This window comes from Polypterus senegalus, chromosome 2, assembly GCF_016835505.1.
Source record: "Polypterus senegalus isolate Bchr_013 chromosome 2, ASM1683550v1, whole genome shotgun sequence".
Classification (NCBI taxonomy): Eukaryota; Metazoa; Chordata; class Cladistia; order Polypteriformes; family Polypteridae; genus Polypterus; species Polypterus senegalus.
Window position 1 is genome coordinate 40,983,115 of NC_053155.1, and position 26,103 is coordinate 41,009,217.

The 26,103-nt window shown below is 36.8% G+C and overlaps 2 protein-coding genes across 4 annotated transcripts in view; one reads left to right on the plus strand and one right to left on the minus strand.

Moving 5' to 3' along the window:
- Positions 1–8,654, plus strand: part of pnpla4 (patatin-like phospholipase domain containing 4) — a 28,337-nt gene extending 19,683 nt beyond the window's left edge. For both annotated transcript variants that reach the window (XM_039743576.1, XM_039743577.1), the window contains one exon: positions 8,423–8,654. In XM_039743576.1, the coding sequence (XP_039599510.1) occupies positions 8,423–8,554 (132 nt within the window). In that variant the 3' untranslated portion in view covers positions 8,555–8,654. The remainder of the gene's footprint in view (positions 1–8,422) is intronic.
- A 10,844-nt stretch (positions 8,655–19,498) lies between these two features.
- The window catches only part of sts (steroid sulfatase (microsomal), isozyme S), a 35,888-nt gene continuing 29,283 nt past the window's right edge, over positions 19,499–26,103 (minus strand). For both annotated transcript variants that reach the window (XM_039743578.1, XM_039743579.1), the window contains exons 10-12: positions 25,147–25,306; positions 24,550–24,671; positions 19,499–20,046 (exon numbers count right to left, since the gene is read on the minus strand). In XM_039743578.1, the coding sequence (XP_039599512.1) occupies positions 19,658–20,046; positions 24,550–24,671; positions 25,147–25,306 (671 nt within the window). In that variant the 3' untranslated portion in view covers positions 19,499–19,657. The remainder of the gene's footprint in view (positions 20,047–24,549; positions 24,672–25,146; positions 25,307–26,103) is intronic.

Consider the following 26,103-nt stretch of genomic DNA (forward strand, 5'->3'; position numbering starts at 1 on the left):
TGCTTTCCTGCAATAAGTAAATCTGACCACTTCAAATTTAAGATAGGATGAATGCGGTAGATGCTGTTTTATGAAGGCTAAGCTAATGTCAATGAAGAGACAAGTGAGCCACAAAAAGATTTGGGGCAACCACCTGTATATTGTTTCCTGGCTGCAAAAAAGTTAAGTGTGATGTGTATAATTGAGTATACAGATTTGAGTCCAGAACAGAACTGTGTTGATGAGGCAAAAATGGTGGTTTTAAAGGAGAGAACATAAAGTGATATTGTTAGGACCAGAACCGGAAGTGGCATCCTCAGAACCAGGCGGAATTTCCTGTAATTGGTCTGCAGTGGAAAGAGAGAAAGGGTCAGTATCCTCTAAACCCTCCACCCCCCCAAACCCGGGCTGACCTGGAATTAACCTCACTCAGGTCCTTTACCTGCCTCCCATGTGCACGTGTGTGACACTACTTTGTTGTCTGCAAGATCATCTTTGGCCCCTGTGACCACGTTAGTGTGGAAGATTTTTGAAAGTGAACTGTTTCTGTCTAAAGCATACTGTATGTACTCAGCTAAATTTCTCTTTTCTCATTATGCTCATTCATACTAGCTGAAGATTTGATACTGTGTTAAAACCCATAATAAGTGGTTCACCCATAGGCATCATCTGCTGTCTAGGTGTGTTGTAGTACAATTTAAAAAAAATTATTAAATATCAGATGGTGGCAATTTTTGTATTCACAATCATGTCAGTTTTCACCTGTCTCTTCTGTTCATCACTGTGATTCACAAACTGACAAATTCTTTACCAGAGCTGGAAGTAATGCAGCACAAATTTATGGTTTTGTTATAATCTAATTATGCATTTCCCAGTTACAAAGTAACAGTTGAAACACTTGTAACCACATTACAGAATTTTGTTACGTGTTACATGTTTAAGTAACACTTTAGATACTGCAAAAGTGCATCTAATACTCATTTACTCTTATGTGACAACACCTTAACATACACTTATGAAACGTTAATACATAGGTTATTGATCTCTGTGCAGTGTGGCATATTAACATGATGATAAAATTACGTGTTATAATATGAAGGAGTCATAGATCATGTACTAAATATGTACACTACCTGTGAGAAATTTTGGAACACCTCAGCTTTTCCTGTTTTTCTTCAAATTTAATTGGTTGAAATGTAATCAATGACCTAAGATGGTGAAAAGGTAAGCTGCAAACTGCCAGAGCTTTACATTTAATGTTTAGGCTAGCAAAAACTGAAAAAATTAAATTTCAGAATTTTTCTAATGGGCTTTCTTCAGGGAACAACTAATAGGTTACAACCTACAGATGTTCTGCAGGAATTAAAGAAAATTAAGCCTTGCAAGTTGAAGCAAACGGTTTGCACAAGTGTCCCAGCTTCTTTTGATTACTTAAAAACCCTCAATCTGTCTTAAAGCAGAGTTAGAACAGACTGTGTTACTACACTCTCTGAAGTACTACTTGGACAATATTACACTGCAGAATGTTGTAAATACAAGTGATAATGGCAAGAAAATGGCAATTAACAAATTAAATGAGATAAAGCATTATTACACTTAAACGTGTAGGCCTTTCATTCAGAGAAATTTAAAAAAAATTCAAACTGTCAGTGAGTACAGTGGTGTCTTACACACTCCAAAGGCAATCAGAAACTGGAAGAAACTGATAGGAAGAGATCTGGCAGATCAAAAGTCACCACCCAATCAGAAGACAAGTTTCTGAGGGTCACCAGCTTTTGTGATAGGCACCTCACAGCTTAACAGCGGTGGAGAAAAGCAAGTACAGTATCAGTTTCTGCTGTGCTGCAGGTTTGGCAAGGTAAGTGGCAGTAAGAAAGCCATTCTTTAAAGGACAAAATCGGACCTTGAAATAGCAGCTGTGAACTACTGCAGAGTGGAAAAAAATTTTATGGCCCAATGAATCAAAATTTGTAATATATGTTCATCACGCAGGGTGTTTATACACCGTTGAGTTGGTGAAAGAGTGGTTCTTCTGTGTGTGACACCAACAGTCAAACATGGAGGAGGAAGTGTGATGGTCTGGAGTTCTTTTGTTGAAGGCAGAGTTGGCAACTTTTTTTTTGTTCTTTATTTCGCCTTATACAATTTCTTGTATTAGGAATTTGTTAGTTTTCGCATACCCCTTGGGGTCAGAGATTGTACAGGACCCCAGGAGCAATGGAAGGTTAAGGGCCTAGCTCAAGGGCCCAGCAGAGTAGGATCTCTTTTGGCAGTGACGGAGATTCAAACCGGCAACCTTCTGGATACCAGCGCAGATCCTTAGCCTCAGAGCCACCACTCCGCCGAGTGACTGGCATTCTGAATCAAAAGGTTTACCACAGTTTGGCTGTTATATCGGCAAAAGGTAGCAACTTTGATTAATAAAAAAAATTGAATTAAACTTTGTACACTTAATGATTCCTTGACTTATTTTTTATTTGCCATTGTTTATTTGTTCTGTACCTTGATTTCATGAAACATTAAGACATTAAACTGTGTGTAGTTCCATAAAAACTGAGGTGTTCCAAAACATTTGACCGGTAGTCTAGTATAAAGAGAGATATATCTCAGTTGAAACATCTCAGACCACTCCAAAGTGAAGTTTTGTTAGTAGGTCACATTGCAGACATGAATAAACAGTTTACCGATGCTTTGGAAGTATTATGAAGACCCAAAGAAGTGCTGTGAAGGTCTTGTTACTTATGAGTAAATGAGTAATAGATGCATTTTTACAGGACGTAAAGTAAAGTGTTACCCATGTTTCTAATTAAATAATATGTAAATGTTTTGAAGATAAGGCACTTGGTTTCACATAATGTTCAAGGAGGTAAGTGTAGCTAATTGATATTTGTCCCCTACGTGATTTGCCCTGCATATGCACTTTATTTTGATGCACGTGTGAAGTTTATGGAATTTTTATCATTCTGCCAGATCCGGTGTCAGTTTATGAAATTACATAATAGTTCAGAATATATTTGCTTTGTAATTGCTTTGCGTTGACTTAGCCTTTATCAAATAATAAAGAAGGTTTTTAAGTTTTACAGCTCTTTGGAATAATATAATTAACAGGGAGAATTTAGTTTAAGCTCTAGCTCTAGTTTAAGGAGGATGGAGTAAAGTGAACCTCTGTGTGTGTGTCTGGAAACATTTACATTCAATTGTATCAATGTTGATATTTTTGCTCATTGTGCTGTACAGATTCTTGATGACAGAACTCATAAGGATTTAGACTTACAAAGGCAAAAAAGTCTTTGATTGCCTATGTATACATGTATAATTGTTTTTTATGTATTTTTAAATGACCCTTTAATTGACCATTTTCTTAAAGCTGGTTGAACAGCAACTCAGCATGTGCTGGAAAATCAAATTTCATTCTGCTTCATCATAGAAAGTCCGTATCGCATTTAGTAATGATATGACACTTGAACAAGTTGGGACACATCTATCAAGAAGAACAGGCAAAAATCACTGCCTTTTCACAAAAATCAAGACTTAAAGCTGTGGTGAATAGTGAGTCAACCAAATATTATTAATTGGGGTCTGCATACTTAATGCAAACAGTACAGTGCATTTCTTGATTTCCTTTAAAATACCGGCCGACAAAACTTAGATTTTTTTTCTTACTGTGCATGTGAATTTTCAGGAAAGGATAGAGTTTGGATTAAGATTTTTTTAAGTATACAAGTAATTACTAATTCAATAACATTTAAAAACTTCAAATGGTTAAGTATCTTTCCAGAAGAATGGGTAGTAATAATAGATTTAAATTTATGAACAAGTAATATTGCTGGTAAAGGCTTAGGGTTTGGTTGAATTATAGGAACAAAACTATTGCAGTATACCGGTATTATTATTAACAATCTGACTTCAGGTCAATACCATGCATATCTCGGATACACTGAACCTGGTTTCTGGTTCATTTAGTGCCCTACATTGTAAAATGACTATTATTAAAAGGTAAGTATATAATGATGGCAAGCGTATCCTTGTTTTCTATCATGTGTAAATGCAGAATTTAAGAGGTGACTTACTGTAATTACAGTGGATAATGAAGATTTTGATTCCTGAAAACTTTTCAGTGCATGTTTTTGATTTGGTCAGCCAATCACAAAATTCACCTTTACATTTTCCGATAACATACAATTTTATTGCAGACGGCTATTCAAGTAATTTCCTCCCATATTATAAGCAGAGTTATAAAGATTACTTGTAAATGATGCTTGAGTAAAGAGCATTTACTTTCACTGAAGCAACACATATTTCAGTTAAAAAAGAATAAAAGCTAAAAAAGCTTCTTCTTTCAAAAGTATTCAAGTATAAACAATAAAAGCACATTTTATATTAATAGTAAAAATCATGTCTTTGATAAGTACATAACTGCAATCAGAGGAACTTCTAATTTTCCTCCAAAGCATATTATACAGTTCATAAACTATAAAACTTAAGCAGTAGCTGATTTTCAAAATTCCAGCTGCCCTGCTGTGCTTGTCTATGTCTAAATACAATTCCAGCAGTGTTAGATGTTTCATTTTCAAACAACAGTAGCCATTGGATTAGTCCTGTTAGTAATAATATCTGTTAAAGAGTCCAAACACATTTCATTTTGATGTGAAAATATTGTAAGATTTTAGACGCTGAAGAAGACGCATCTCTACTGTGACTTAAACGCGGGATTAGGACTTGTAAAATGACAGTATTATTTGGTACTAGACATGAAATTAATGATGTGTCCTATTCAGTATTCAGTTTAAAGTTATCCACTGTATTTGGTTGGGTAATGATTATGTGTTGTGAAGCAGACAAAGGTACATTGCTATTGAGTTTAAACTCAATATTGTCTCATTTAAACACAATGGCTTTTTTGTGTGGCACCATTAAGCTTTATAAGATATTGTGTTGTGGTCAGAAGATATATTGTGAAAACAAAATGTGCATATTATGTGCACAAGTTATTATTCTGTGGGAGCAGAAGTATGTTTTATATGTTGTGTGTACACATGTGTTGTATGCACAATGTACAATCACATGGCCACAAAATTTGTTTCATGTTCCCTCGAGGACAAATACAGTAAGCCATACATATACGTAATTGGTATTTATGAATCCAAATGGATCAGAGAACATATCTCATAGTTATACTTTAAATTTAGTTTGTTTCACAAAGATATTCTTTGTATTACATCACACCGTACTACTTTGTTGGAAATGTAGGAAATTAAAATACAGAGATATCATCCACATTGAATGTAATTACTGAGCTACACTACACATGAATCACAGTTTTGTTATCCAGTTTATTTCTACAACCAGTTAAAATAAAAAAACAAAAACTTCTGTATATTTTTGTTACTCTTATTAATAAAGAGACAATAAACAAGAAAGATGTTTTAATGTAGAGACCTTTTGGCGTATCAATTACCCAGTCTCTGTGAGTGGCCAGGAGCACCAAAGGGTCTGGTCCCCTGTGCCCTATCCAATTTTACTAACATCCACCCTGCACATACTTGGTGTACAGATTTAGTGGTTAGTGCCACGGTGATGACCCGAAGTGTGGTACTAGTGAGTTCAGATGTGACTTACACTACTGAGACACCTGGCAACAGCAGATGAGGTGCCACTACTCAAGAGCGAAGAAGAAGACGACAAAATATAAAAAGAAGAAGAAAAATTAAATGAACAACCTCATTACTTGAATAGCTACACAGTATAAAAAACAAGTAAAAATCTACACGAATTGGGTTTATTGTGCTTCACTAAAGTAAAGGCAGATTTTAGAAGGACATTATGACATTAAATTTTAGAATTGTGGTTTATATTTAACAAGAATACCCTTAAGAAAGCTGTGGTTTCTTTTGCTCAGTTTAGTACCCAATTTTTTATTTAAATTAGCCTCTTGAGTGCTTTTGTAAACTATAAAATTATCCACAATTAAAGTCAAGGCATATTATTAATTTTCCAACATAAACAGATATTTACTAGTTGTCTAATTATAGATATATTTTTAATTCACTCCAGTACACAATTTAAAGTCTATAAAATGACATTTTCCCACACATATCACCAGCTTCCATTAATATTACACTACAATAAACAACATAATAAAATGGCAAATACAAATCTGAGAGTCAGTGCTGTACTGTGGAATGCTAAATTTATATGCTGTTTGCTGAATCTTGTGAAGAAATAGTAAAAAGGACAGTTCAGAAATAATATAGTGTACAGTTTTCAGTTCAGTGGAAGATGGAATAACAGATGTGCAGTAATTCTTCAATACTTTACGAAAGCAAAATCTATCAAAGTTCACACTTGCACCCAAACCTAGAATGTTCAGTTAATAAGCTGCCTATGCTTTTCATATTTGTAGTGGCTCTAGTAGCTCCTAGTCAGCAGGGAGGTGTTCTCTTAGCTTTCCCCGAACTCAAATTCCATAAGGTAGCAACAAAAGTACTTATCTTTGCTTGTAGGAAAGCTAACACCCCTTTTATTATCACTCGCATAACAAGGGACAGCAAAACCTCGGTGTCCAGGCACAGGGACATTCCTCTGACCCCTGTCTACAAGATCTTGTTTAGAACCCAAGTGTGTCATCACCAGTTAACCAGCAACTTTTAGGGCCGGGCTTATGTTAGTAAGATCCACCACAATATCTTATGCGTAAAACCTATGGATCTTGTTCACTAAATACAGTATATAACTTGCAGTCTTATATATATGAATCGCCTGTACATTTTGCAAATTTGAACAAAGTATTTAAATAGGAACGTGGGGAAAAGGTACTTTCAGTTTCCATGTCTCAACAGTGAGCGAAAAGCAGGGGAACAAATGAGCAGTGGGAGGCGGAATGTTGCGCTTTTTTTTTTTATATTATTTTTTTTTTCTCCAGCTTTTGAAGTTTTTTTTTTGTTTTTTCTGTCCACCCTGGCCATCGGACCTTACTTATTCTATGTTAATTAATGTTGACTTATGTTTATTTTTCTGTTCTTCATTTTGTAAAGCACTTTGAGCTACATTTTTTTTGTATGAAAATGTGCTATATAAATAAATGTTGATTGATTGATTGATTTCAATGAATTATGGTATCCTGTGGGCCTGAGCAGTGCTGAACTATAACACGCCTGATAGGTCTCTTTTATGAATTTATAATAGTTTGTGTAATGAGTAATGAGGTCTTGCTAGAAATTTTAATGAAGCTAAAAGGTATGAAATTTTATGATAATGTGGTGGGGCTAAAGTAAATGTAGCCCTTAATGAAATTTACTAAAGTACAAATAACTGAAAAATGTACTTATAAAAGAATGAAGTACAACTGCTTCATTACTATTTATCTCTCATTATAGGTATACGTTTATGGTACAGCATCTATAATTAGAACATCTGTGTTAATTGGAATACAGCTCGAATATACTGAGTCCTGTTGTTTCATTTCAATGCTAAAAAACCTAATTACTTAAAAAAAAAACTGGCCACTACGTAAGCATTTGGTTTGAGGACAGAAAAATGTGGTATCTGAACCACTTGCTCACCCAACAAAGATATTTTTGCCTTCTCTTCATATAACTGTTGGACTATGAAAACATTAATGAAAGTGATAAGCAAGAACTGCAAAGAAATTCAATGTGTATCTGATGACTTTTTTTTGGTTCACAAACAGACACGTTATCAATAACAAGCAGTTGAACCTATGCTAGTGGGGCCGGAAAAAATCACATGACGGATGTTGTTGAAATTTTTTTTTGGCAACCACACAGCACCAAACTACATCTAGCTGGCAGACAACACACCTTCAAGTATTCAAAACCATGAAGTGCAATATGTCAGTAAAGATCAATATTCTGTATTCCTGCTTGGGATTGTTCCCTCCTAATCTTGTTGTTGTCATTGACGAATATGGTAGAAGGTTTCACCGGGACATTGTGATGATGGAAAAGTACTATTGGGACAAATGGAATCCATTAATGCTGGCCAATTATTGTTGCACATTAAACTGAGAATTATCAGGTGCTGAGCAGAAACAAAAATCAGAAGATGAACATTTTAGCTGAATTGAACTAATGCAGTGTATCAGCATCATTAAGCACTTAAATACGCTAAACTGAATAAACGTTAATGTCATGTTTTGATAGTCAGTCTGAAATTATATTTGTGTATATCTTGAAGCTATCTATCAAAATCACCAAAGATTTTTCCAGAATCAAAACTTTTGAAAAAAGTTTTGTCTAGTGTTATTTAAAATATATTGAAGTATACATAAAGTTTCTGTAACAATATTAACTTAGCTGCAATTGTTGTGTTAATGTAAATGAATCAGGTATTAATAACTATAATATTTTTAGGATTTAAGTGTTTCAGATTAGGTAAAATGTTTTGATACACTATAATATGTTTTTCTTTTACCCCCAAATAGCTTTCAATGAATAATGTAAGACGACTGAATCAAGCTTTGTTTCCACCAGTGAAGCAGAAAATGGAGCTCTTGTACCAAATGGGGTATGATGATGCTGTGAAATATTTAAGGGCTGAAAACTTGTTTCTGTAGCACCATTTTGCGTTATTACTTTCCAGTATGATTGTTAAAAAATATTAATTTGTGATCATATTTTTTTATATTGCTTAACAATAAAATTCTCAATGCTCAACATCTTTTTTACATTTGGTTATTTATTTTGTCTTACACTGCTGGATTGTTTTATAGTCGTTTTTTTAGAGTCTGTAAAGCTATGCCCAGGCACTGTTGGTGTGAAGTTTGCACATTCTCCTCATGTTTTCTTATCTTTCTTAGAATTCTCAACTTTTCTATTTATGTCCACCCCTAAGACAGACTGTTTAGATCAGTGGAGACTGAAAACTGGCCCAGTGTGAGTGACCATCAGTTGGACTGACTCCTTATTCAAGGTTTGTTGCTGGCTTGTGCTGAATGTTCCCAGGATAGACGCTGGCCCTTTGTGATTCTAAACTGGACAAGTAACTCAGGAAATTGGCAAATGAAGTGTTTGAATTTTGTTATTTAACATGGTTATTACTCTGATGAGCTTGATTGGTGACAATGGATGCCTCAGATCTTGACATTTCTTTCATAGCACATAACATTTTCAAACCTGCTTAATCCAGTTCAGGATCACTGAGGGCTTTTAGCCCCTCCTGGAAAGACTGTGTGTAAGGTAGGAACCAGCCCTGGATTGGACACCAGTCCATCACAGAGCCCACTCACACAAAACCAATTCAGCATTCAGGGGTCTGGATCTGGATCTGTGAGGTGGCACTTTTCAAAAATGTAAAAAAATAGAATTGTTATACAATTTATATTGTGGAAGACGAATGTTCTCTTCGTTCCCTTGTACTAATTCATGTCTGAGAAGTAACCTTTACGAAACCAAGTAACAGCATGCTTTGTTTTAGCAAACAGAAAAATGTTTGTGCAAAGGACTCAAGGTCTGAGCATTCCACACATGAGTCTGCCTTATCATGTTGTCCCTTAGCTTACATCTGAACGCCATAACAAAAGGAGCCAAGAAATCAAGTTGCACAAGGGGCATTGAAGGGGCTCAAGGTTTGTGTATAATAAATGTGTTGACTGTTGCTTTTTTTAATGATATTAAATCACGCATTCTAGGGGTATAAAACTGGACCCCACCCAACAGACGGGGTTCAGAAGAGCCCTGACGCTGTCATGTACATTTGATTGTCTGCTTTTCTGAAACTCTTCTCACCGTGACACTGAAAATAAAGCTAATTTATAACCGCACCTGCTGTCGGGTCTGAGTTTTCATCCACAATATCTCTACAATATATATGTAAAATCCAACGTCTGTCTACCTGTCTATATATCTGTCTGCTTTTCAACTACTTAATGGATTTAGATTGGGTTTGTTTGTATAATTTGCTTGAATATCCTGGTTGAGTTTGGGAGTTCTGTCATCACGCTAAGTATCATAGTTCACTTGTGGCAGCGATTTATTCGCGCTAATTCGAGACAGAGGCTGTGGAGCGAGGAGAGGGGGAAGTGTGATGTTAGGAGTGGGGAGCTGGGTGGGGTCTTCCTCACTCACGCGCCAGCCTCCAATCGAGTCGGTGTACCTCTCATCACATGTTGAAGTGTACCTTACCTCTGCTTAGCTAGCGATATCTATTTGTTTATTGATTTTTTAAGTTTGTCCTGTTTCATTATGATGCGGCCAGAGACTCAGGGGACAGCTTGTATAATATAGAGATGAACACACAAGCAAATCGGGGCATTAATCCATAGAGAGGCCTTTCCCCCATGTATCTCCCACACACACAGACAGACTATAATAGTAACGGCAGAATCCAGACATAGAGAGTGAATACAGCATTCTACATTAAGTACAGTAACAGACAAGGTTCAGACAGAGAAGGCTGTGTTTCACTTATATGCTGGGATTCTATGAGGAAGCAACAAAAGAATTTGATATTATTTATCTTGCTTTTTAGAAAGCATTTGATAAGATGCCACATGAGAGGCTAGTCATCCAACTAAAGTGGGAATTTGAGATTTGATATGCAAGTGGATAGAAAATTTGCTCAAAAACAGGAAGCAAAGGGTGTTGGTGATGGAGCTTTTCCAGGATTAGGTGATGTTCCTCAGGAAAATCAATACTGAAGCCTCTGCTCTACTTAATGAGTATAATTAATCTGGACAAGAATATGATTAATAAGATGTTTAAGTTGGCAGATAATACCAAAGAAGGTGAAAGTGCAGATAATGTAGAATCAGCTAAATTGTAACAGAGCAACATGGACAGTATACAGGCTTGGGCAGATTAGTGACACATAATGTGTAATGTACATAAATGAAAAGTATTCCATGTAGGACGTAAAAGTGTTATTATAATGGGAGGTTTAAAATTGAAAATATATCTTTGGAGAAGGATATAGGAGTCTTAGTGGACCTATCACTATCTACTGTACATCCAAATAATGTACAAAAGCCATTAAAGAGACTTACAGAATGTTTGGTTATATAGCACAATGTGTGCAGTAGAAGTCAAGGGAGGATATGTTCAAGTTGTATAACACAGTAGTGAGGCCTTAGAGAAAGTTCAGAGAAGAGCAGTTAGGCTGATTCTGGAAGTACAAGGGGTATGAGCTATGAGGAGACTGAGGGAGTTGAGCCCTTTCTGTTTAAGCAAATGGAGGTTAAGAGGTGGCATGACTGAGGTGTTTAAAATTATGACAGGAGTTAGGACAAATTATACTGTATATTAAATGCACATAAATTCTTCAAAAACAAGGGTCACAGTTGGAAACTTCATTAGATTTTGCACAGATGATAGAAATGTTTTCTTAACATAAGAAACTATAGACACATGGAATACATTACCAAGCAGTGTGGTACATAACAGGAATTTAGAGACCTTCAAACCTTAACATGATGTTATTTTGGACCGTCTAGGTGAAGATGATGCACAAGCTTTTAGGGCTGATTGGCCTGTTCTCATCACAGTTGCAATATTCAGTGAGTACGAGGGGCTGTTCAGCAGTTTTATAACTCAAGGATGACATTCATAATTGCAAAAGCTATTTAAGATGGGGTTAAAGGTATGAAAGTTTTTTCCCTAATAAAATGAATTTAGCAAGTGTTAATCTTTAAGAACAGTGGAGCTCAAGCAAGTGGCAGTGCAGGAAAGCTAATGTTTTAAATAACACTATTTCCTCTTCTAAGTTAGTGTGTGTTTTTTATGTCCAAAACATTCATACTCTGAGCCACCTCACCACCGTCTGTATGGTCTTGTGATTCGGAGCAGAGTAGGTAGCCAATAAATATGGACTGTGCTGTGCACTTGTAGAAAGTGGTAAGCATAGATGAAGCCATCCAGACGTTCCTCAGACATCTAATGAATTAAAGAGAATGATGACCTCTCTTGACAATAATTGAGATGTGTTCTGACTGTTTCAGGTTCTCTTTGAAGATGACTCAAAAGAATTTATAGCTATATGGAAGCTCCCATTGCAGATGGAAGTATGGTCTGCCTCCTGCATTAGATTTTTTTGTTAGGCTGTTTGAGACATGAAAATATTTTAGCCCCAAATAGTCCCTGTTTTGTTGTGGTAGGGTCCTAGGATGTCTCTTTTTACCCCTTTATTATCTTTATGATGTAGACCTTAACAAGCTACCCCCATATCCCATCTATGTTACCTTTTATGTCTTTGACCTCGGGCAAGAAGATACTGTAGAGTAGCAGAAGAGGAAGGAAAAAAGTTACACACGTATGTATGTGTTACAGATAATACGCCCAAAATAGCGGAGTACAAATGTAAGAGTTGGCTAAAATAATACAACCTGATAACATGCTACCCGGGGGCTTGCAGTCATACTGGTTAGTCTGTTGTCTGGCCTGGTTGAACATGGCTCTTGATCCATCATGGCCTCTGAATGGAATGACAGAAACAGAAAATGGCTGCTTAAAGAGACAGTTTTCTTCTCCTCCTCCATGGATGTCAAAATGACAGAGTGCATGACCTTCTACATGAATGAAAAACAGAGAGCCCTTTGTTCTTCTTCTCAGCCCTTAAATTAAGCCCAGTCTTGTTGTTCTGGACTCGACCTTTGGACTGAATATAAGTGAATAATCCAAATGATTTAGCTTAGGCAGATTCATCCCCCCATACTGTCAAGTATCGGTCAGTTAGTTCCTTCTTGTTCTGATTTAGTATTTTCAGCTAGAAACGAAATATCTGCATGCAAAAGTCTTTATCTTAATGTGGTAAATCTTAAATGCTCTCAATCAAGGACTGATCAATGTAGAATTTGGAGCTAAATTATGGTGTGTTATGTACAGATTAGAGACAAAATGGTTAGATGGCTCCTATTGTTATCTGAAACCCCTAAGATCCCTTTTCCGTTATTCCCTAAGATTTCCTGGTGTGATTCCTTGGAGTCTGTTGGTAGAGTCTAGAACTGCTACATTTATCATTGTCCATAACTATCCGACATGGCTTTAGGGGTAGATATTGATCGTAGGTGAGGAAAGAAGGGTATTTAACTCTCATGTAGTAACTTCTTGAAATGTTTTTGAATCACAGAGTTAATATTGTCATTCATTTTTTATATGATCGTTGTATCTTTGGCCAAAATGCAAATTGAAGAGAGTTAGGCATTTCACGTTTGACTCCTGGGGTGTCTACATACTAAAAATACAAAACCTCATTTACAACTTAGTGTTTAGAAGGGAAACTTTATTGGTGTATCAAGACTTCCTTGTGGTAGATGGGAAAACTCCCCAGTAACATGTGACCAAGGTCCCTGTTTCTCTGGCACAGGGACATAAAAGCATCCCCCTTAATGAAAGATAAGTATTGGGTGACACTATTTGGATGGTACCAATTTCTGAAGCACTTCCACTGCTGGAGGCTTTGAGAATTAAGCTGCCTTCAGTACTTCCTCTCTGCTATGGAACTGATCAATGTGGCCTGTTATAAGATCACTGAAGAATCAAGTTCAATTGGTGTTTATCATGTGGTCTATTGACCCGCGTTGTGGCAGTTAATCTATCTGCTTAGACAGCTTGTTGAGTGGGTACACTTGTCATTACTACAAAGTGTGATGAATTATCTCTCCTCTGTAGTGCTGAAAAAAGGAACTTACTCTGCTTTCTAGTTTTTATCCCCTCTTGGACTGAAGCGGTTGCTTCTGTAGAATAGGCCTGCTTCCCTCTGAATCTGTTTTCTTCATTTAAATCAGCTTAAACAGAAAGTAATATTGTGGGAGGCACCAATTTTACATTTCACTTTAACCATTTGGATACCTCCCTAATAACCTCTAATGAGAAATAGTAGCTTAACATTTAAAATTTTCTTAAGATTTGAAATTCAAATAAATTCATTTAAATATATTCTAGGAAACACTTTTATTCTGAGATTAACAGACACACTCCTAATAGGTTAGACTTGGCATGGCTAATACCACAAGTGCTGAAGTCTGGGCCCGTTCCTTAAGAGACATAACAGGATTAAAGCTCGGCATTATATGAAATTAATTTACATTCTAGGCAGTCGCTAAAAGACAGACAGACAGACAGACAGATAGATAGATAGATAGTGTGAAGAAAACACAGAAAACTTTTAAGCATTTTTAACCGTCCCCATATACTGTAAAGTGTTTGTTCCAAACAAAAAACTGTCAGTCATGAAGTACATCAAAAAAGACAATGAGTATAGTGAAACACAGACATTTTAGGAGGTGGGAACAGAAGTGGGAATGCTGGGAAAGTGGGCGCTGAGGATCTTGGGATGGAGTGACGTCATCATTACAGTACCAGAGGAAATAAAGGAATCCGGAAGCAGCTCGGACTTCTGGCTAGGGTTTTGGAGACAAATTCAAAGCGGTGTTTTCTCGTCGTTTCTGTTGAAATAAAGAGAGAGTGGTTAGTACACTGTTGCCATCCCCTGCCTTGCAGTTTCACACTGCTCGTCGGGTCCTTTAGCTGCTCTCTAATCGTTTATGTGTGACAATAGATAGATAGGAGATGGAAATTTGCCTTTTACTGATGCTAAATAAACAAATATTATATTATGACAACAAACTCCTTCTGAAATATGCACCAGAAAGACTACAAGGAAAGAAAACTGTAAAAGCAAAATGCAAGCTTTTGACTTGTCCAAATTTAAAAAGAGCAGTCACAGTGAGGCTGTATACAGACGTATTGCTTCTGGTATAAAGGAGCCCCAGTCGCATTTCGTGACACACTTCTGCTCAATAGTTCAATAGCTAAAAGTCCTCAATGTTAGTGTGTCACAAAGAGGATTGTAAGAGCTAATCTTAGAAAGTTAATGCTTTGAGTTACACTCATGTTAGTGTTTGCTTATGTCGAATAGAATATAATTTTCTTTCATTGCCATAGACAATGGTTTAGCCTTTTACCCCCAGTAAGGTAATAAGAGATAGAACTTTCTTGCTCTAATTAAGATACAGTGTGTTAATTGAGTCAGTTTGTGTTTGGGATTAGTCCAATGGCTAGCATGGACAGAAGGGCCCATTTCAAATATGAAAATTGGATAGGCATAGAGTGAACGTTTAGAAATGGATCAACTGTATAAGCAAACTTAAAGAAATGAAACAAGATTTATAAGCTTTAAACAGAACTTCTCTTTTCTTTGCTACAGCAATTGTTTCTCTTTTTTTGTGTGAACTGTTTTACATTGGCCTTGCACCCTGTGCTGGCTGGGATTGGCTCCAGCAGACCCCTGTGACCCTAGGATATGACGGGTTGGAAAATGACTGACTGAGTGTTTTACTTTGAATTTTGACTAAAGTTTTTAAATTGAAGATGCTTTATCTTTGGAATCATTTCAATGCGTCAAGCTTTTGCCAGAATCCCATGAAGCAAGCTAGAGCTTGTGAATTTCCCCTTGGGATTAATAAAGTATCTATCTATCTATCTATCTATCTATCTATCTATCTATTATATAGTACCTTTCCTATCTATCTATCTATCTATCTATCTATCTATCTATCTATCTATCTATCTATCTATCTATCTATCTATCTATCTAGAGCTGCTGAACTTTGGTAATTGTGGTTAAACGCAGCCACATTCATAATGGCATTGAGTTCTGTCTTTATTCTCTTCTCTGCCAATACCTGCAACAAGTCGAGAGTGCGTCCCACAGCTGAACCCGCCCTTTGATTTAGGTTGTGAATTTCTTAAAGTGATGTTACCAGAACAGCATACCACAGAGCAGTATGTCAAATGAGAAAGCTGTAGAGCATGTTAAGGATGTCACTACCCAGTTGTAAGGAGTCTCCTCAGAAAACAGTTGGCGCTGCCCTTTCTTATATTATTCCTCTGTGTTACGAGGAATGCATCCTGTCATTGATGTGGACCTTAAAGTACTTGTCGGAGTGCACCACCTCTACGTTCACTCCCTGGATAGTGACTAGTCGTACAGTTATTGCTGTGATTGTCAAATAAGCGTTTCTTTGGTTTTGCTGATGTTATGGTGCAGACAATTCTTTCTGCACCAAAAAACAATGTTCTCCACCTGACTCTGTCCCCTCACCCTTATCAATACACCCCATTAGTGCAGAACTGGTGTTTTATTTTTATTGTCCGAGGTATACGGGGTGAACAAAAAAGGAAACAGGATTATACCTTATGGTGCTCCAGTGCTGCTCACATCCTTATCAGAAACACAGTCCTTGATTATCATAAAGTCTGCACGATAGATGGTCCACTATCCAGGACACGTCAGGCTCTTCCACCTGCATATCTCTGAGTTTACCTCACAGTGCTGCCAGCTTTGTCCAGAATAAGCCTCATGGAGCAGATATACAGGGTGGCCCATACTTATGTACATGACATTTCAAAGGCTGTAGCATTTAAACTACTACGCAAAAAGTATCGAAAATGGCATCACTGTTTAGCCTGAGAATTGGAGTAACGATGTGCTGGACTGGGCAACAACTGGACCCGGTTCTTAATGTTCATGTTCCATTATGTTACTTGATAATAACATTGGTAGTTTCCTGACAATAACGCCTTTTCAATCTATACATAAATATGGGCCACCCTGTATCTTCATCTTCCACTCCATTTTTTGCCTGATTTGCAGACTGCAAGGTGCTCTTGCACAAGAGGATTCATGTAGTCCAATAGCAGTCTCTCAAAGGTCTTCATGATGTGAGATGCAAGTGCCACTGGCCTGTAGTCATGAGGTGAAGCGACGCCTAACTTCTTTGGAACAGGAACAATGCAGGATGTTTTCCACAGAAGTGACAGTTTCTAAATCTTTAATGACAGACTAAACAAGCATTACAAGCTTAATGACTGACTCCATTAGGATCCTCATCCTCTGCACTTAGCCATCGCTTACCGGCAACCCATACTGATGGTTGGGGTGGGCTCATTTCTGGCTTTCCAGCTGAAGTGGTAGAATTTGTTGATGTAGTAGCGATGGTGTAGTGGTACTGGTCATTGGAAGAAGGCGGTGGTAATAGTGTTCGTTGAAGTAGGGTAAATAAATGAAAAATTTGGTTCAGGGCATTGCCTCACTTTTTTGTTTATTTAATACAAAGAAGTGGCCTCAGCTTTTTAAACAAAGAACCATAAACACATGGAATAAATGACCAAGTATTGTGGTGGAGGACAGCAGACATTAGGGACCTTCAAATCTTGACTTAATGTTATGGATGATTTGGGTGAATAGGATGGAGGAGCTTGTTGGGCTGAATGGCCTGTTCTCGTCACTTCCTTTTAAATGTTCTAATGCTCAGTGATGCATTGCTGACTGATTACAGATTTACCTGTTGCTACTCCATCAATAAAGGTTAAACTTTGACACTTATCTCCTATCCTGTTTGTGGATCAGAATGATTGGCCATCACAAATCCAAGCAGTCCCCAAGTCTCTTCTGTATTTTGATTTGAATGTTTTGAAGGGACAGTAGGGCAAAAATTGCAAATTAAATATGGAATACAGTTTTAAAATATTTCTTTATAATTTGTAATATCTTCAGATCTGTAATCTGAGTAGATAATACACGACTTCTAAAGATTTTCTTCAAGTCTGAATGTGATCAAATGCAGGTCCTCCATCTGCCAAATACATTTTTCAATGCTCCCATTTCTTGGCCTGCTTGTCCAGTTGAGGGTGATGGTGGGCCACAGCCTCATATCAACTTGTGCTCTGTCAGTCATTCACTCATAATTGACTTTGTTGATGTACAAACAAACTGTGTTCACAGATGATAGCGAGGTCCCAAAGATCACAACCATCTAATACTGCTTTTCAGTGCTACTCCCTCACAGCTCCATAGTTAGACTGAAATCTCAAAAAACAAAGAATGGCCATCAATCATCAGAGGCAGTACGATATGGTCAGGTCTGCTCAGTTGTACTGCAGGTTTCATTTCTGGGTTTAAATTCCATTAGGGCACTGCATGTGTACATTTTGTATATCCCCCATTTGTTTGCTTGGGCTATTCTCTAGTGGCCATGAATTTATGAAACTGACCCTGTGAGAGTCTGTACCTGTACGAGTAGTCTTCATGCAAACAATAAGATTTATACCTCCAGCCTATTCATTCAACTGTCCCATCTACACACCACATCCGTTATCATTGTATACATGAAACATGTAAAGAGCTTCTTTAAAAAGCCAAATTTCCCTGTGGAGACAAATACAATTCTATCTGTCTATCGGAGAAAGTCAGCAGTGCAGTAAACCTGATCTGATGTATGTACATAATAATAACCAATTTCAATAGAATCCTGTGTTAAAATGTTATTGTTGTTTTTTGTGGAACAGTTCTGGGTAACTCATCTTGTCTACTATCACTCCATACATTTAACAATCTTTCTTTAAGTTGTTGCACAAGTGATCATCAGGAATGTCTAATGAGTTCCGCACAGGTAAGTGACATGCACCTTATTTCTATCCTGTTAATGGAGGAGGAAACAACCAAGAAGCAGTTACACCATTTCTGGTTTGGCCCCAAGGGCCCCACCTTTTCCGCTGTGGCCATTACACATTAAAATATCCAAGTCCTTAAATATCCCTTGGACGCCAGTCATTAAGAAATAGAGAGTATGGCAGAGCTGTAAATTTGCCTAGAGCAGGCAGTCCATAAAAACAGAATGATTGTGCAAGAAGACGACCAGTGAGGGAGGCCACCAAGAGACCTGGGAGAACTCTGAAGGAGTTAGAAGCTACAATGGATTGGAGACAACAAATGTTACCCAGATCTCAACCCAACTGAGAGTTTGTGGCTGGATTTGAGAAAGGCCGCTACTTCACAATGTCCCCATGCAGCGTAAGACCTTGTGCAGTTTTACAAAGAAGAATGGGGAGAGATGTCAGTGTCCAGATGTACAAAGCTGATGGAGACAGAGAGACCTGTGCACACAGACACAAACATCTGTTCACGCTTTGACATTAAAGAGTCTTTTTCTCTTGATCTGTTGTCAAAAAAGACAAATTAAATCTGCAGTGATTCAATGTTGTATATAACAATAAAAAGTGAAAAATTCCAAAGGGGTGAGTTATTTTTTATAGACATTGTAGTGGTCTTTGTCTATTTCAAGAGTATTGTACATTCTTACCCAAGTATCAATGTGTATGTAAGCCGCCAGCTGTACAAACACTGAATCTGAACTGACTTGATTGTCAAGCATTATGACTTCAGTAAACATACAAAAGTTTCATGTCTGCATAACTAATCTGTCGTCTCCTTTTTGAATGTTCATTTCATCAGTGACTGACCTTCAAATGCTGTAGAGCTGGAGAGCATTTAGCATGAAGAAAAGCGAGTTCTGCAAAGGCCAGAGTGTGTTAACTTTGGCTAAGGCAAAGTGCAAGTTCCATCCTTTTGTGGACTATTTAGGCTGTGATTTTGATTCATTTTATTTGAATACTTCCTTGAATGCAAGATTTAATTTGAATGTGGAAGTTCTCTATTTTGTGAAAATGAGTCTACAAGTTCAAGTAAGACATCATGAACCTTCTAAAAAAAAACAAGAACTGAATTTACAGTATCCTCCCACTCAAATAAGTGTTCATTTATTTTCTTGTAAGAAGCACATTTGCTAATGTTAAAAATCATTCAGCTAAAAATTCAGTAAGTGAAGACTATGTGACTGACGTTGACACAAGCAACCTCAGTAAAGGAGCTGTATGTTTTCACTTTATTCAAGTTCAGTGTCTTTCTCAGAAGTTGCAGTTTCTTGGTCTTTAGCACAAACACATAAACTGGTTAAAGAAGAGCAACATGGCTGTAGCCAGGGTTTCCATATGATATTATTCACAGAGAGCTGGTTAGGAACATCACTTAAAGTTTGTGAATGATTGACAACAGCTTCTTGTATAACATCCAACACTGAGTAGAACTGTGGTTCTGTTGCTGGGGTCAGTGGATTCTTCTCTGATGGGTCCTTGGAAAGATCAAAAAGCAAAGGTGGATCATGAATGGAGACATACGTACCCATGCAAAAACAAACATGGGTGTCGAGGCAAAGGTCTGAATCACTGGGATAGAAATTAGGAGTGAAGAAAAAAGCTTTCCAGACAGAGTTACCTGAAAAAGAAAAATACACAGGCAATAAATTACAATTTGTTACATGTATCTTTCAAATACATTCAATTGTACTTGAGAAAGCCAAAGATAAATGACCGGAACAGTACTCACACATCTACATAGTATATGAGGCAATATAATTAGGACGTTTGGGTTTAAGGGTGCCGAGAGATGGCACAAGCTATTTAACTGATGGTAAAAAGGGAAACAACTTTTTCTTAACATAGTGTCCATCACCGCAAAATGTAACTCTCTAAAATGTTATGTTTTATTATTTAAAAATGCAGTCAAAATTTATTTTGTTGTTTTATATATGGAGCTAAACTATAGTAAGCAGAACTTCAGAACTGTGGTGGGAACAAGCGATTCAACCCAATAAATAACATTAGATCAAGATTTGAAGATTTCACAAGTATTGCTCTCTATCACTCTACTTGGTCATTAATTTCATGTGTCTGTGGTTCTCTGAGCGAAGAGAACATTTTTAAGGTTGGTGCAAAAGTTACAAACATGCTTCCAAATGGTCTCCGTGTTTTTGTTGTTGAATTCACTTTAAAATAACATCCCAGAATCCAATTAACTATATCTTTCTGTAATGTTTACAAGTTCAATTATGTCACCTTGTAATTTACATAATATAAAAAGGTTCAACTCTTTTATCTTTTCTCACACTTTATAGCTTGCAGTCCTGCAATCGGTCAAGTTGCACTTCTCTGGCCTTTCTCTAGCTCTACTATATCCCTTTTTGTAATATGAAGACCAAAGCTGCACACAATACTCCAGGTGAGGCCTCACTAGTGCGTTATACAACTTCAGCATAACATCCCATGACTTCTACTCTACACATCGTCCTACATAACTCAACATCCTGTTAGCCTTCTTGATGGCCTCTGCACAATGTCTGGATGTAGGTGATGGCAATGCCGCTATGACTAACAGGTTCTTCTCATAAGGAAACTTTGACGTTCCAAACCCCCACTGTGTATTTTAATCTAACACCTTTATTTTCTACATGTAATACCTGACTTACCTTATACTTCATTACCCACAAATCAATTCCACCTAGTCTGGTATCATCTGAAAATTTGACAAGCTCATGCAGTAATTTATATTCTTATTCATCTATACTAATAAAAGGCAAAGCCCTCACTGACTGACTGACTGACTCATCACTAATTCTCCAACTTCCCGCATAGGTAGAAGGCTGAAATTCTACGCGTAACGCTCATAACTGAATCCTACTTACGTACATTTATACGACCATAGCCTGCAGCTCGGTTGCCGTGTGAGGTGGAGTTGCGTCTCCCATCACCATGCCTACCACGTTATCGAGTGCCTGCACATATAAGGCCGTCTGTCAGCAGCAATCCAATAGACATGCTGCCGCTATGAGGCGTTTGTCATGCCTAAGACGAATACGATATTCGCGAGATACAAGTTTAGTGAGAAGACGCAGGGTATAAACGAGACTTTTGATCACTTTGTAACGGAGTTAAAATTGCTGGTGAAGGACTGTGATTATGCAAATGAAGATGAGATGGTCAGGGATAGAATAGTGTTTGGCACAAACTCAGCAAAAGTGCGAGAGAAACTTTTAAGTGCCAGGTCTGAGCTAACATTAAATAAAGCCTTGGACATCGCAAGATCACACAAGATAGCACAAGCACAGCTGAGAACCTTCAATGCATGTACTCCGAGTGGCTCACGTGAACTGACTGTGAACGCAGTAAGCACACAAAAAGCAAGAGCTCCAAAGAGCGCTGAACAAAAAATGCATTACACAATTGAGAAGGCAGCAAAAGAATATGAAGCGAGTGACGCATACAAGCATATTCATAAGTGCAGCTACTGCGAAAACAAAACACACGGTGGAAAAAGTCAATGTCCAGCTAAAGGAAGACAGTGTAAAAAATGTGATAATTCAACCACTTCGTTAAAGTTTGCAGGACTGGGAAAGGTAAACCCGTGCATGCAGTGTGTGATGTCTCAGATAAAGAGGAAGACGAGCTGCTTATTGATGCAGTAAGAAAGGAACAACCCTCTGAATCTGAACAAGCCTTTGTAGACATATCAATAGGAAAGCACGGTGTAAAGCTTAAGTTTAAATTAAGTTCATAGACGCGCTGCTGCTAAATATTTGCAGGCAAATCCACAATTTAATACCGGGAATGCCTGTTAAACAACTTAGATTCACGAGTACCGATTTGGGTAGTGAACACTTCAATGAATGAAACTTGTTATCTTTACAACGGTTGACAAACACGGAATGTAACTTGAACACAACACATCTTCCAAATACGAACCTGATCGAAAGAAATAATGATAATCAAATCCTTGATGACAGCAACACTCATAACAGTCACAAAACAATTACATTGACAATCATGTTGCGTTATTTTTAAAATGTTTACTTTTCTTTTTCATAACTTCTTTAACACACTACTTCTCTGCTGCGAAGCGCCGGTATTTTGCTAGTATAGTATAAACAGCAGTGGCCTCATTACTGATAACATGACCCTTTGCTTCCTGTGTTCAACTACTTTTGTGACCATCTACAGACGACCTCCCACTTCATTTAATTTGATCAGTAACTTCTTATGTGGTACCTTATCAAAAGTCTTCTGAAAATTAAGATAAATCATGTGCACCTCCCTGATATGCTTTTGAAGCTTCTTTATAGAATTCTGCCATATTAATGAAACATGATGTGGTCTGTCTAAACCGTTCCTGACTGCTAACTAACAGACCCGTTTTTGCCATGAGATGCTGTCTTTTTCTTGCCAAGTGTTTCCATTAATTTACCTGTTATCTATTTTAAGCTTACTGTCACATAGTTACTTGGATCCTCCTGGTCATCCCTTCTATATAACTGGGTACTTGCTATCCTCCTAGTAATTTGTAAAATCTTATGGGTGCAGTGATTTTCAAAAAATGCGTGACAGATTCCTATACACATTCACTAATCTGTTTTAATTTCAGCCTCATTAATCTATGTAGCACTTTTCTTTTTACAGTTTCCAAATCATTCAGTAGTTCCTTAGTTGTCCCTGCTACTGCTGGGAGGTTACTGACTTCTTTACATGATTAACCATTAGAGAAATGCAACTTAAGATCAACTGCTATTTCACTATGTTTACATTTTAATTTGCTCTTGCTGTTTTTGATCCACTTTGCATCCTCAGTAAATGTTTTTTTTTTACTATTAAAATACTGAAAGAATCTTTTTGGTCATATTTCACTGTTTCCACAACAGTTTCTCTAACTGCCTTTCAGCTTTCCTAATATTTTTTTTGACTGTTCTGGTGCTCACATATGCCCTTACAGATAGCACTGGAGTTATTTGTCTTGAACAGCATTTTTTTTTCATTTTAGGTCCTTATTTATTTGCTGCAGATTCAATGCTTCTAAATTTTGGGATTAACTTGTTCTACATTACAGGTAATGGAGCTGTGGAGAGACACCTAATTGCTGACTTAGCATTACGTTTTCAAATTGCCATTAAAGTTTCAAGAGTTACCGCAAATAAGAGATCAAGGCTTTCATTATAAATCCCTGACTTATGTTGATTCTTTGGTTTCAAGATTATGTGGGCAGTAAATAATAAATCAGAGTATAGAATACACTGTGGGATATCATTAAAAAAGATAGGAAATACTAAACAAATTCACAATATGCTACTCCTGTGTTAGCAGGAATGTTCCTGCATGTTGTTCAGAGGACTAAATTGGTTACATAAATAAGACGCACTCCTAATTAAATGTGGGAAACAAATTGCTATAATTACTGGTCAAGTATGGAGACTGTCAAGGAGTAACAAATCAGTTCAAGATTTCAAAGAAGGCAGGCAGGGATACCAGTGGTATTTTTAAGATGAAAAAGGGTCTTTTTCTGTGACCGAGGGATTCTTTAACCTTGAAACATTACTAGCTCAAGGCCTCTCAACATTCCATTCTGGAAATACACACTCTCAGTTTTATATTTGTTTTAATTTTTCACACAAGCAATCAGGTATTTAATAAGAACATAATGTATTTTACTATTTTATTCAAAATCACTTCCTGGAATAATACAAAACCAAAAATGTCCATATTGCTACAAATAGGACATATTTGTGAATAAAGAAAACAAAGCTGACTGCATAGAGCAGAACACAACACATAGAAATATTCACCTTTTAATGACTGGAAGTGAGTAAAACCTAGCCACTGAACCTGATGAAAGTTTTAAAATTGGTAATAAATTTTCAAATCTAAAAATTCTACTCCACTATCCCCAATACAGGAGCATCCATAGATCCTGAATCAATGCGGAAAAAGGACAATCAGAGAGAGAGATTGGAATTATTGTTTTTTTTTATGATAGTGTTATGTGGAAATATTTCAGTTCTTACAAATAATGTATCCCCTTTAAAAATGGTCTAATATAATAAAAATATACTCAAACATGTCAATTTAAGTATTCTCTAAATAGGGTATAAAAATATATAATGGGAAAAAAGCTTACTTTCTCTTGGATGCCATCTTACTGCATTTAAATAGGAATTGCAGTAATGGAACAAGAATTCATGTTCAGAACGTTTAGTCTTTCCTTGCAAAAGAGGCATCAAATTTTGTCCATCTATGACTCTACAATACAGAACAAGTTAGTTAAGTTAGTAATACATACATGCATTACAGACACTTTACGGAGGGGGAATACAAAACAAAATCAATAAACATTCAGTAAACGGCGACAGCAGGACATCTTTTTGCATTGAATCTACTGCTTATTTTAATGTTTCTCTTTTTGAACTCAACATTTGAGATACTGGTACAAGTATGAACATGGCTAAAACTAAGAAAGGTTTTTTTCTTTTCCCTCTTCTCAGACTACTAACCATGTTGCCTAAAATGCTGTAGTTAGCCTCTGTTTCCTCTAGCATTGACTACAGTTCTGGAAGAAAAACAAACAAACAAAAAACTCCAAAGACAAATTTCCCCTTAAACCGAATAAATAAAAATCATGCAAAATATTTGCCTCAGTACGTTGTTCAGGAGAAATCAAACTTGTTTTTTTTATTATTATTATTTTGTAAACTAAATAGTTTAACAGTACACCTACCTGTCACTGGGTACTTTTAATCCAGCCAGAGAAACAACAGTGGGATATATATCCATATTGCTGGTTGGTTCATCACTTTGCATACCTTCTTGTATTACCCCCTTCCACTTTAAAAGACCAGGCACCCGAATTCCTCCTTCCCAGTTAGTTGATTTTCCCCCTTTTAAAATATGCATAAAAGAAGAAAGTTACAGACTCTTCAAATAATATTAATACTTGTAGTCAAACTATAGGAATGTACAGAATTGTCAATATATACTGTATATGGCACTTTAATGCATTTTAATCAAGAGAGCATGTCAGTATGTATATATATTGAATACTGCCAAAGAAAAAAGTAATGCCACAGTACTACTGAAGAAACAATGTGAAGGGGAAAAAACAAAATTAATACACACAAAGGTAACTTGTTAGTAAGTGTATCAGCAGAACAGCAGAGCCAACATTTGTATGCAAGGTCTGTTAAAAAATAAATCCAACATGCATATAATATTTAAACTAAAAAACAAAGGATTTTTAGACATGATCTGAACATTAAGGATAATGCAGTCACATAGACTGAGAGAGACTGTGAAGGTTCTTGATGTAAACCACAACACAACTCAATGCTCTATGTACCTTTATTCATTTCACACACATGCACAGCCTTAGCAGGGTTCAGGAAGTTTTTGTCAAAGAGATAGATAGATAGATAGATAGATAGATAGATAGATAGATAGATAGATACTTTATTAATCACTGGACATAGTGAGGGGTTCCATGTGCATCTGTTTCAATATTGATTGCTACACATTTTAAAATATTGACTTTGCTTTGTTAAATAAAATAAGCAACATATCACAAAAACAACTCATTGAACCTTATGAAAGATGTGAGTTGGACCTCATTCTGCTTGTCCAAGGAGCATAACAATTGGCAAAATCACACATTTGAATCCCATTACAATTGCAGTTTTAA